Source organism: Mustela lutreola, chromosome 6 (genome assembly GCF_030435805.1).
Source record: "Mustela lutreola isolate mMusLut2 chromosome 6, mMusLut2.pri, whole genome shotgun sequence".
Lineage (NCBI taxonomy): Eukaryota > Metazoa > Chordata > Mammalia > Carnivora > Mustelidae > Mustela > Mustela lutreola.
This window is the reverse complement of record NC_081295.1, coordinates 135,166,270-135,178,348: the sequence shown is the minus strand read 5'-3', so window position 1 is coordinate 135,178,348 and position 12,079 is coordinate 135,166,270. Positions and strand designations below refer to the sequence as shown.

The 12,079-nt window shown below is 50.5% G+C and overlaps 2 protein-coding genes across 4 annotated transcripts in view; one reads left to right on the top strand and one right to left on the bottom strand.

The window, feature by feature from the left end:
• Positions 1-609: 609 nt before the first annotated feature.
• On the top strand, positions 610-4,746 carry TUBB2A (tubulin beta 2A class IIa). Its single transcript, XM_059179134.1, has 4 exons — positions 610-761; positions 2,036-2,144; positions 2,473-2,583; positions 3,491-4,746. The coding sequence occupies exons 1-4, from the start codon at positions 705-707 to the stop codon at positions 4,549-4,551; spliced, it is 1,338 nt and encodes a 445-aa protein (XP_059035117.1). The 5' UTR covers positions 610-704; the 3' UTR covers positions 4,552-4,746.
• Positions 4,747-5,250: 504 nt separating this feature from the next.
• Positions 5,251-12,079, bottom strand: part of BPHL (biphenyl hydrolase like) — a 35,676-nt gene continuing 28,847 nt past the window's right edge. For all 3 annotated transcript variants that reach the window (XR_009354888.1, XM_059179132.1, XM_059179133.1), the window contains one exon: positions 5,251-5,559. Coding sequence is in view for 2 of the 3 variants with exons in the window: in XM_059179132.1 (XP_059035115.1) it covers positions 5,460-5,559 (100 nt within the window). In the remaining variant the exon portion in view is untranslated. The remainder of the gene's footprint in view (positions 5,560-12,079) is intronic.

Sequence of the window (12,079 nt, the reverse complement as noted above, 5' to 3'; positions counted from 1 at the left end):
CATCTGCCGTCACCGGGAGCCCCCCCTCCCCCATCCTCCATCCCCTCCCCACATTTAGACTATTCCCACCCAGAACAGAAAGAGAACGTGGCCCGGAGTCCAGGATCCCTGCCCAAGGGAGTCAGGAAACCTAAGGAACAGCTGTAGGGCCCACGGACCATTCTAGACTCCCAACTCCAAGAGGGTCCTGGCTGCGTCTCACCTTCCCCCCGGAGGCGAGGACCTTTTTGGAGGTAGCCCCCCGCCTCCGTCCCAGAACCCAGGATTCCAGCCCCTCTCGGGTGTCCAGAGTGGAAGGGTGGGTGGGGATGCGGTGTTACTGGAGAAGTCAGTGCAAGGGCGGGGCCGCGTCCGTGGTTCAAGCCGACCCGGCCTGGCGGGGCTGGAGGCCGGGACACCGCCCTCGGCGGCTGGACGCGGGGGCTGGAGCCCTCTCGCGAGCCTACAGGCGCGGACTCGGGCCCGAGCGCCCCCGCACCTCGCACCGCGCCCCAGCTCCCCCTCGTGGTGCCGCAGTCTGCGCGGCCCCGCCCCCAGCCCCGCCCTCCATTACGTCAACGCGGGCCAGGCCGGGGAGGGGCGACTTCCCTGCTATAAAAAGCCGGGCTGGGGGGCGGCGACTGGTCTCTGCTGCGGAGTCCGCCGGTCGCGCCGCGCGCACAGCTCCGAGGGCCAGCGCAACCACCCCCTCCGCAGCCGGCACCATGCGTGAGATCGTGCACATCCAGGCGGGCCAGTGCGGCAACCAGATCGGCGCCAAGGTGGGCGCGTCGCCTTGCAGGGGCCAGGGAAGGGGAGGCAGGCCCGGAGGGTGCGACCTGGGCGGGGGTGGCGGGACCCCAGGACGCGGGCCAGAGCAGGGGCTGCGGGGAGGTGGCGGCGGCTCTCGCCGGCCCCGGTGGCGCATTCTCGGCGGGGCCGCCGGGCGGGGCCCAGGAAACCACACAACCTGCCACGATGCGCGCGGCAACGCAGTGGTGTGTGCCTTAATCAAGGCCCTTTGAAATTTCCTCGGACACATGCGTTATGCGAGAGGTAGTCGGCATTTCCCTGGGTGTATTACTCTCTAGAATTTGGATAGGGAGAACGCTCATATTAATCCAGTGGCCTTATGTAGAATTTAATTTTTACATTTTCCTCTGTAGTGTGAATGAAAAATATGCAGTGTCATTGAGGTGACATGGTAGAGAGACTTCTTGTTGGGTTTCAAAGTCGAGGATGTTAGATAATTTCCCAAATATGAGCACCACCGACATGATGAGACATCATGTCGGAGTCTGGCTTCCTGTCTAAGAGGCGGCAGGTGACGTCCCGGCGCTGAGACTGCCGACCACAGTGGGTGAGGCAGGAGCCAGCCTGGTGCAGGGGTGTGGGCGGGCCCCTGGACAAGGACGTGGTCTCTTTCACAACCGCCATATTGCCCACCCCGACCTCCCCGCCCCCTTTCCTGCTACTAATTCACAATGAAGCCTGTGCCTCACCGTGCCCAGCTCTACCCACTGTCCCCGGTGGGGATCCCAGACTGCTCCAACCTGTCCTTCCCCACCCACCCCTGCCCCTGGGTAGGGGCGGCAGACTTTGTGGATGTCAGTGGTCTAAAACCGCTCTGCCTGGAGGGCTGGGTGGGGTTTGCACCAGGAGACCTGGATCCCTGGAGGCAGTCGAGGGGCGGGGTCCAAGTGGTCCTGGATCCTCCCAGGACCCACCCATCAGCTGGGATGTTGTGACATTCACCCTGCCTGGGGCTGCTGGCCTCCCCAGCATCCATGGCTTTTGGAGGAGGGCAGCTGCTGTGCCCACCCTCCGCGCCCTTCCCAGCTTTTCAGTCTGTCGCCATCCTATGGCCAGTGCTCTGCGGATTTCCAAGCCCCTCTGCAGCAGCCCCTGGAGGAATGGGGGGTGCAGCTCTAGGACTCCTTCACTGGCTGACCACAGTGGCCGCTGTTCCAAGGACAAGAGAGGGAGAGAAGGGCCATCCCTACTGAGGTTTAGGATGTCAGCCCATCATGTGATTTTTTTTTTTCTTTCTCCCCAGTTTTGGGAGGTGATCAGTGATGAGCATGGGATCGACCCCACTGGCAGTTACCATGGAGACAGTGACTTGCAGCTGGAGAGAATCAACGTGTACTACAATGAAGCTGCTGGTGATTATTTGAATGTTTTTTGCCCAGTCAAGCTTGCTTTGCATACTGTGGCAGACAGAATGGATGAGGAACAGATAAATGACAAAGAGATGCTTCTTGCATTCGTTTTAAATGTCAACTGCTAAAAACGACACGACTCCTGCATGTTGGCCATGACTAAGCATGCCATTATCCCCTCTTCTGAGGCAGAAAAGCACCTCTGTTTGCTCACTTTTGTGTCAGATGCTAGACTTTTCTTTAATGATACTGCTGTGAAAGGCGCATAGGCACAGCCTTGTCTGTGATGCCTTTGCGGCTGCACATCTAAGTCCGCCTCTATTCCCCACAGGTAACAAGTATGTCCCCCGGGCCATCCTGGTGGACCTGGAGCCGGGCACCATGGACTCCGTCAGGTCTGGGCCATTCGGCCAGATCTTTAGGCCGGACAACTTTGTCTTCGGTATGTAGTCGTGATCAGTGGCAGCTGGCTCAGTGAGTCTCCCTCACTGAGTCACTGCTCTTAGGGTTGAATGCCAAGGTGGAGACTGTGTGTCCACAGGGAACCCTGGGTCCTGGCCTGATTCCACTGAATCCTGGGGCAGCTCCTTCTCTGGGCAGCTCAAGGAACAGTGTCAGCCTGCAGAGGGCCCATATCCCCCACCACCACCACTGCAGAGGAGCCTGTGACCCATGAAGAATACAGAGCAGTGGCTAACCTTGCTGCAGGGGTTGATGGGCTGCTGGTGATGTCAGAGGACCAGGGCCCGCAGGTAACCATGTCAGGAAGCCAAAGGCCAAAGGCACAGGTTATGACCAGAGTGGGACCAGCGGCTTGGAGCCCATGTTCTCTTCGGATCATAATGTGCCCTTGCCCTTGCCCATTTAGGGTACCTAATGTAAATATTTACAGAAGGTTCCTGTTCCTAATTTTAAAACCAGTCCAGTTTTGGGATGCCTTGGTTAAGCGTTTGCCTTCAGCTCAGGTCATGATCCCAGGGTCCTGGGATTGAGCCCTGAGTCGGACTCCCTGCCCAGCGGGGATTCTGCTTCTTCCTCCCGCTGTGCCACTACTTGTGCTCTCTCTCTAGCTCAATCTGTCTTTCAAAACAAAACAAAACACCCAGTTGGGTTTTGCTAAACCATCTTGTTGATCAGTTAATAACTGCATATCTGAACCAAACTTGCTTGTTATCTTATTATGATGTCCAGTGTTTTTGAGGATCATTGATGTATTAGAAAATTTTCCATAGTCAAAAAAGGGTATCTAAAAGAGATGAATCTCAAACTTAAGATTCGTCTACAGTCAGATGACAGAATTCAGAATTCCTAATGTTTAAGTGCCTAATATTCTCCTTTCCGTCTGGCAGGCCAGAGTGGTGCGGGAAACAACTGGGCAAAGGGTCACTACACAGAGGGAGCCGAACTGGTGGACTCGGTCCTGGACGTGGTGAGGAAGGAGTCAGAGAGCTGTGACTGTCTGCAGGGCTTCCAGCTGACCCACTCGCTGGGGGGCGGCACGGGGTCCGGGATGGGCACGCTGCTCATCAGCAAGATCCGGGAGGAGTACCCAGACCGCATCATGAACACCTTCAGCGTCATGCCCTCGCCCAAGGTGTCCGACACGGTGGTCGAGCCCTACAACGCCACCCTGTCCGTGCACCAGCTGGTGGAGAACACGGATGAGACCTACTCCATCGACAACGAGGCCCTGTATGACATCTGCTTCCGCACCCTGAAACTGACCACCCCCACGTACGGAGACCTCAACCACCTGGTGTCGGCCACCATGAGCGGCGTCACCACCTGCCTGCGCTTCCCGGGCCAGCTGAACGCCGACCTGCGCAAGCTGGCCGTGAACATGGTGCCCTTCCCGCGCCTGCACTTCTTCATGCCCGGCTTCGCCCCCCTGACCAGCCGGGGCAGCCAGCAGTACCGCGCGCTCACGGTGCCCGAGCTCACGCAGCAGATGTTCGACTCCAAGAACATGATGGCCGCCTGCGACCCGCGCCACGGCCGCTACCTGACCGTGGCCGCCATCTTCCGCGGCCGCATGTCCATGAAGGAGGTGGACGAGCAGATGCTCAACGTGCAGAACAAGAACAGCAGCTACTTCGTCGAGTGGATCCCCAACAACGTGAAGACGGCCGTGTGCGACATCCCGCCGCGCGGCCTCAAGATGTCGGCCACCTTCATCGGCAACAGCACGGCCATCCAGGAGCTGTTCAAGCGCATCTCGGAGCAGTTCACGGCCATGTTCCGGCGCAAGGCCTTCCTGCACTGGTACACGGGCGAGGGCATGGATGAGATGGAGTTCACCGAGGCCGAGAGCAACATGAACGACCTGGTGTCCGAGTACCAGCAGTACCAGGACGCCACGGCCGATGAACAGGGGGAGTTCGAGGAGGAGGAGGGAGAGGACGAGGCTTAAGAACTTCTCAGATAAATCGTGCATCTTTAGTGAACTTCTGTTGTCCTCAATCAAGCATGGTCTTTCTATTTGTATACTATGGTGCTCCGTTTTGCTCTGTCAGAAATTCACACTGTTGATGTAATAATGTGGAACTCCTAAAAATTAAAGTATTGTCTAAGATATCTATACTAATAAAAAAGCATGTGTCCAAAACTTTGTAGTCTCTTTAATTTCATTTAAGGCAATTCTTATTCTTCCACTGAATGCTTCTTAAATATGCTTCTGGGTTTAGTAACTTTAACAAAACTAGGATTTCTGCTTTAATGTTTTTAATTAATAGCCTTTCTGCTCTTTTAGGGAAGACAGATGAAGAGGCACATTTTTTCATCTTCACAGGCCCAACATGAAAGTAAAGGAACCCAGGAAATGTGTTGAGTGAATGGAGATTTAAGGACAGAGCAAACCTGCCTACCTTATTTGCTGTAGTTCCAGCAACTCTTGTGAAAATGAAGTATCAAGGGCTTTCTTCTGTTTCTCTACTTCGACAATGTGATAAATTGAAGTAAAAAGACCAGTGAATACCTCTCAGATGAAAGGGACAACGTAATTCTAGAGTCAAGGGATCTGAAATCACAGTCTTACATACTCCAAAGGCTTCACCTAAGGTTCACTGGAGAGAAAGTGTATCAGAATCAGAATGGTAGAAATTCACAACTCTAATGTTAAAAAAATCAGCTTTAATTTTTGTAGCACTTAGAACTAGAAAACATTTTAATATGTCATTATATCTATGTGACCAGGAGCAGTTTGCAGGGAGGTATAGAAAGCATGGGGAGGCAGGTGAGCTTAGGAGGGACAGCAGTGTGTTTCTAAGGCAACAACAGGCTCGAGCCCCACAGTAAGGAATCCCCAGGTCCCTGCTGTTCTCAGGTGTGTTTTCCCAGCAAGAAGTCTTCTGCTAACTTATTGAATTCATTTGCAAAACGTAGGTGCAGGTTGTGCTTGCCTTCTGGCATCAGATGCAACCTAAAAAAAAAAAAAAAAAAGTTTGTGATTAAATGGCACATCATTTAAAACTCTAAACCTTTCTAACATTTGGTGAAAGTCTCAAGTAAAAACCTGCCTGATCTTTTTTTTTTCATGATGACTACTAGGGAGGAAAGGTAAGGTACACAATATAAACTTTCCCTGAATATAGATAAATGTTGAGGGAAAGAGCTGCTTGGGGCATTTACAGCCAAATTGGGGTTGACTTAACAGTGCACACACATTGTATTTGGAATTTGGAGCTGTATCATGTAGCAAATGGTTTGACTTTAAATCTGACTGAGAGTAGGGGATGTGATCTGGTCATTACCTAAGAGGGGAAACCCCATTTTAATAAGGTTGATTTTAAGAGAGCAGGCTGGAGAGCCAAGAAAAATATGAAATGTCCAGAATCCACTGGACTGTAACAGGTGAGCTTTCTCGGATATCCTAGAGTGAAAGCCTAGATCTGAAATTGCAGCTCCCAGCAGCTTGCCATTTAAGGTTCAGAACCACCCTGTCACTTTTGCAGGATTGAAGAAGTCTGAATAGAAGCCACATACAAAGGGCAAGTAAGTGTTCTGGGGCCCATGAGGGCAGCTGGGGCCGGCCTCAGCAACTCTTTGTTCTGCAGCTGTCACAACATGTCTTGTGGCAAACCTCACTGTGTTCATAAGACTTCTTTCATAAGCTTTTGGTCAAATGTGGCTGGTTTGCAATTTCTTGAATATAGGCAGTCTTCTTTGAGTTCTGTGTTTTATTTATTGGCTGTAAAAGTGCAGAAACAAAGTGTTCATCAAAGCTTCTAGGGTATAGGTACAAGTTCAAGCTCTTTTGTCTATAGTAACAATGGGACATTAAATGGATCCTATTGGGGCAAATGCTGGTTACTATACCTTTCAACAACTGGGGGTTGAGAGCTCTAAGAACTTCAGGGAGGATTTGTAGGGTCAAGGAGCTGGGGGATTCGAGCTGTCCTTGGACAATGTCGGGTCCCCTGTAACTCAACCACATGGGGTGTGGGGTAGGGGTACCTAGACACGTGATTATCTACTTGAAAGAAGGATGTATCGCTGGCATTTTCTGAGGCCCTTGGAAAAGCTAATAATGCCATTAATAACAGCTGGAACATTCCAAAGTCAATTTTTATGTTGTTCAGGAAAAAAAAAAGGATCAGCCACACCAACCCCAAAGACAGGATCCCAGTTGCCCTACATAAGGAGCAGAGCTGGTCGGGATGCTCAAGGGCCTCCATTTTTAGAAGGCAGAAAATAAGCAACTGCCAAGGATACTGAGAGCTCACAGAAGGACATGTTTAGGCTATAACTGTGTCCCCTAATGTGTGCTAAGCTGAACTTTGAAGCAGAGGGACCCTGACCTACCAAAGCTGGACATCCTCTCTGTGGGTAGCCAAGCTGGCTATCACAGGTCCTACCCCATTTCTACAATTTGCTCAATTCCCAAAAAGGAAGGTGAGATACCAGCTGTACATCTCTTCTTTTTAGCCTCAGTGTTTCTGCACTATTCCTATGGTAATCTCTAGGTCTTAGGGAAATAAAAAACTAGGTCCTCTTCATTAAAAATATGGGAGGCCCATTTTCAGGCATCTACATTTAGAATTGCAATGGACTGTAGATGGATGGATGGATGGATGGATGGATGGATGGATGGGGCTATAAAGAAAATTCCTCTTCTTCTTGATATGTTTTGGGGGTCATTTCAAGGTCCTCAGTATATCCTCATTCTTTAGGTCTGACACAAGAGTCACTATACTTAAAACCTGTCATGTGTTCCTCTTCGGGAACAGTCCCCTGGACAAGCTGTCAGGGCAATGTAGTGATGTACTGCTGAGGTAGGTTCTCACCCAAACAACAAAAGGAACTAATCACATGCTCCATGGAGAGTGGCTTTCAAACAATCGCATTTTCCAGGAAAAGTAGTAGCAAGTCCCCCACCATCAGACACATGGTGCAACTGGAAATGTAGGGGCCTCCGTGGGGGCAAATACAAATACCTATTTCCTGGGGGCAGGTTCCTACCTGCATTTGGCACCTTTGGAAGAAGAGATTTGATTCTAGATCTTTGGAGGAGCTAAAATGTGTCTGACCTTACAGTGTAAATTCAATGGTCACTTTACCTGGGCTTGGGAAGGGTCCTCCTAGGATGCTCCTTACAGATGAGGTGGCCAAGGACAAACACAGTGACTGCACCATACAACCTTTCCTTCCTCAGTCTAACCCTCGACAGCTTTCAAATTAAGCTGTGGGAGCTACAGACAGGAGCAGCCCCTAAGTGATGTGCCATAGCATTTTTTCCCTTCATTTTCAATGTGATAAAACTCTAGTGGTATCTGAACCCATCGAGCTGCTAGTCCAGTCTGTGAGCGTTTTTGTTTTAGTTGCAAACCAAAGTGGGCTGTGGGTTCTTTGTACCTTGATCTCTTCCACGGTGACAACTGGACAGCCACGTCGCTAACAGGGAGGCTTGGTCACTTTTAGACATTCCTTCCAAGGCTATCCAGACCTGGTTGCTAACAGCATCCCTTTTTTTTTTTTTTTTTTAAAGATTTACTTATTTATTTGACTGAGATCACAAGTAGGCAGAGAAGCAGGCAGAGAGAGAGGAGGATGCAGGATCCCCGCTGAGCAGAGAGCCTATGCGGGACTGGTCCCAGGACCCCGGGATCACGACCCGAGCTGAAGGCAGAGACTTTAAACCACTGAGCCACCCAGGCCCCACAACATCCCTTTTTAACTCTTCATTCTCGGGGCATCTGGGTGGCTCAGTTGGTTAAGCATTCGACTCTTAACTTTGGCTCAGCTCATGATCTCAGGGTCGTGAGATAGAGCCCTGCGTCAGGCTCCACACTGGGCATAGAGCCTGCTTGGAATTTTCTTTCTCCTTTTTCCCTCTGCCCCTCCCCCACGTTGCACTCTAAATAAATAAACGAACAAACAAATACATAATTAAATAAATATTCTTAATTCTCTGCTCCTTTCAGAAAGCCCATCGAAGGAAAGGGTAATAGTGGGTAGGCCACAATCCCCCTCAAGCTGGTAAAAAGGGCATGTAGATCATAGCTTCCCAGCCTGTGTCCTCTCCAGCAGGCTGTCCCCCTCAGCCTGAGAGCCCAGCAGAGGTCTGGGAAAGGGAAGTAGACTTCTGAGAAGTTTCTTCTCTCAAATGCAACCAACATCTCAAGCATTAGAAAGAAACCAAACCGTCTCAGTGGCAGCTTTTCTGGCAATGGCACATCTAGGAGGGGCCAACTCTGGGCTGTCCTGGTCTGCCAGATTGATGCTTTTAACTTGCATACAGAGAAGCAAGCCTTGCCAAACCTGTGGGATGGCAGGGGCCACGCTGGGGCCTTCCAACTGGACTGAGAGCTTGGAGTCACAGCAGAATGTAACTGGAGGTTGTACCACAGGGTTAAAGGCATGGCCTGTATGGGGTCAGGACATGTCCAGTCTGATCAATGTGGGATTCAGGCTGGCAAGTTATTTCATCTCCCTGAGTTATACTTTCTCGTCTGGAAAAAGGGGGACAAGAAATAGCTTCTAACCCCACAGGGTTATTCCGGACAAAGTTATAAAATGCACATAAAGCACAATGTACGGGATCTCTGGGCACACAGTGAGCAATAAATTGTTTTTTTTTTTTTTATTATTTGGTTATTCTATTTGAGTTAACATTTTACAATATGCAAAAATCCTCATAGTGATTTTAATTCTGGATGTATGAAATGCTCTGATTTGGGATCATAATTTATTTACGTTTGGCTGAAATAATCCACTCCAAGTGGAAGATTCTCAAGAGAGGTTTTACAAATGTCCTGGGTAAGATTTGTCCAGAAAGGAGGAGACCCCACTTTCTCTAAAGTACTCAGGACTCAGCTTTGTAAGGACAAGGCTAATCCTGTTTGGTCTCCGGCGGAAAGTGAGGTCTTTTTTTTTTTTTTAAATTATTTATTTATTTGACAGACAGATCACAAGTAGGCAGAGAGGCAGGCAGAGAGAGAGGAAGGGAAGCAGGCTTCCTGCTGAGCAGAGAGCCCGATGCGGGGCTTGATCCCAAGACCCTGGGATCATGACCCAAGCGGCAGAGGCTTTAACCGACTGAGCCATCCAGGTGCCCCCGAAAGTGAGGTCTTGAGCTGACTGCTTTCCCTTCAACCTTGAAGGGAAGCAGCAAGCAGCTAGGGATGAGGAACTACAGCAGTACTGGGCGGGCGAAGGGATGGGGAGAGGTAGAGAAAAAGTCACACAGAAACACTGGCTCTCCCCGGTTCTCAGGCCTTCGGTCACGCTGGAACTGCACCATTGGCTCTCTTGGGACCCCAGCTTGCTAATGTTCCAGCTGGCCCACTGAAGATCTCGGACTTCTCAGCCTCCATAACTGCATAAGCCAATTCCTTATTCCGTAAAATAAATCAACCTCGTGTGTATATGTGTCTGTTGTGTATATCTATTGGTTCTGTTTCTCTGGAGAACACTAATACACCCCCCCCCCCCCCACAGCTATCCTGACAATGGTCTGGAAGTCAGGTCAGAGAGCAGCTTGCCACTGACCTCCTATCAGGCAACAGCCCAGCTGCCTCCTGGGACCCGGATCACCTGCACCCGCCCCAGTGGCAGCTACCGTGTATTGACCTTTTACTAAATCTACAAAATATTCTGAAATGGTAGGTATCATCCCCATCTTACACACACGGAAACAGAAGTACAGAAATACATGCACGCTGCTGAAGAGCACACTTAGGGACAGCGACAGCACTCAAACCCAGGGCTATTGGAGTCCCTGCCCGTGCTCTTAACCCCACTGTGAACGCCTCTCAGGATCCCAATGGGCCAAGCCAGCTCTCCAGGCGAGACTCCATTTCCCACTGCTCCCTGTTAGTTCAACTGAACCCTTGGCACCAAGTCTTTGCACACGTGGACTTTACCCCTTATTCTTTCCCACCTGATCTGGCTTTCTGGCCCGGGCCCCAGAGCATGAAGCTGGACACCGCACCACACTTTTTGGGGCTGAGTCACCGGTCAATGGCCTCTGTGTGCCTCTCATGTTCTCTTTCTTTCAAAATGTACTAAGCACTTTAAAATGCACTAAACCACATCCTGGGACCAGTGTTGACATGCTCAATAGGAGGAAAATTAAATTCATATGCTCACAACTGTTAAAGAGGACCGTGAGGTCTCCAAACGATGAGTAACTGCAGGAGGATACATCTGAGTGGCTACTGGAGGGATGAGTGCACTTGGCTGGGCAATGGCTGGGGTCAGGGGGGAGGGGTTGAGGGGAGGGGAGGGCTGTGGACAGGGGTTCCGGGCATGGTGCTGGTCATTTGCAGCTGGGTCTAGAATTGGGTCCTGGTCTCTGTGGTCCTCTCATTCCTGAGATCTGAGCACCTCCACAGAAACACAGGCTCATGCACTGAATTTCATGTCCTGCAAATCCATATGTTGAAGTCCTAACTCCCAGCACCCCAGAGTGTGACCTTATTTGGATATAAGATCTTTGGAGAGGTGACTAATGAGATCATATGGGTGGGACCTAATCCAATGGCACTGGTGTCCTTATAAGAAGAGGACTATTTATAAGCCAAGGAAAGAAGCCTAAGCAGAAATCAGCCCGCTGATACCTCGATCTCAGACTTAGAGCCTCTAGAACTGAGAGAGGAAATACATTTTTACTGTTTAAGCCACTCAATGGCTGATATTTATTACAGTGGCACTTGTTGACCCATACACAGAGTGACACACATGTGGCTTGGCCAGCTGTGAAGTCACATCGTCTTCTGAGCTGACTCAGCCCCACGACCTCCCAAGGCTTGTCTGCTACAACCCCAAAGGGTCTCCTGGTTGTCAGCCTCAGCTCAATGCAAATCCTCTGAACGCGAGATGGTGCCCCAGAAGCAGGCAGCTAGCCAAGGAGGTGGAGGGCAGCGTCAGGGCTTTGCAGTCTAGGAGGGAGGGCCGGATGAGCAGAGAAGGCACAGGGGCTGGAATCAGAGGGGCAGGGGTGCACCCCCCAACCCCAGCTCTAATCAGAGTAGCTCTTATTTTGTATGTTATGTCTTGGACTATGTTATGTCTTGGACTTCTACATAAGAGTTTGTTAGGAGGAAGGGCTCAGCTGCCTAAAAGCAAACTTTAAAACCACTGAACTTGAATGATTGTGAAGGCCTCTTCTGTCCAAGAGACTCTACCATTGTTCCTCACAAAGAGAAAAAAGAGAGACAAATTAACCCAGGCCTGTTCGGCAGGCCTGAACAACCCCACCCTTCAGCTGGCCTCCTTCTCAGGAGAGAAAGGCATTGGTCTCATATGTGATTATCTATTTGTTGGTAGAATCTTTGAAGGGATAGACCGTATCCTTAAGTTTAATTATAAATGTACCTGGTGAGGTAATGAGACACCCAGGTCATTGAAAACTTGCCATTCTACCTTGCTTTCCTATTGTCATGTGACCTGTGGTACTGAATCTCAGGAGGACTTTGGTATTCAAGGCATCTACCTCCTTC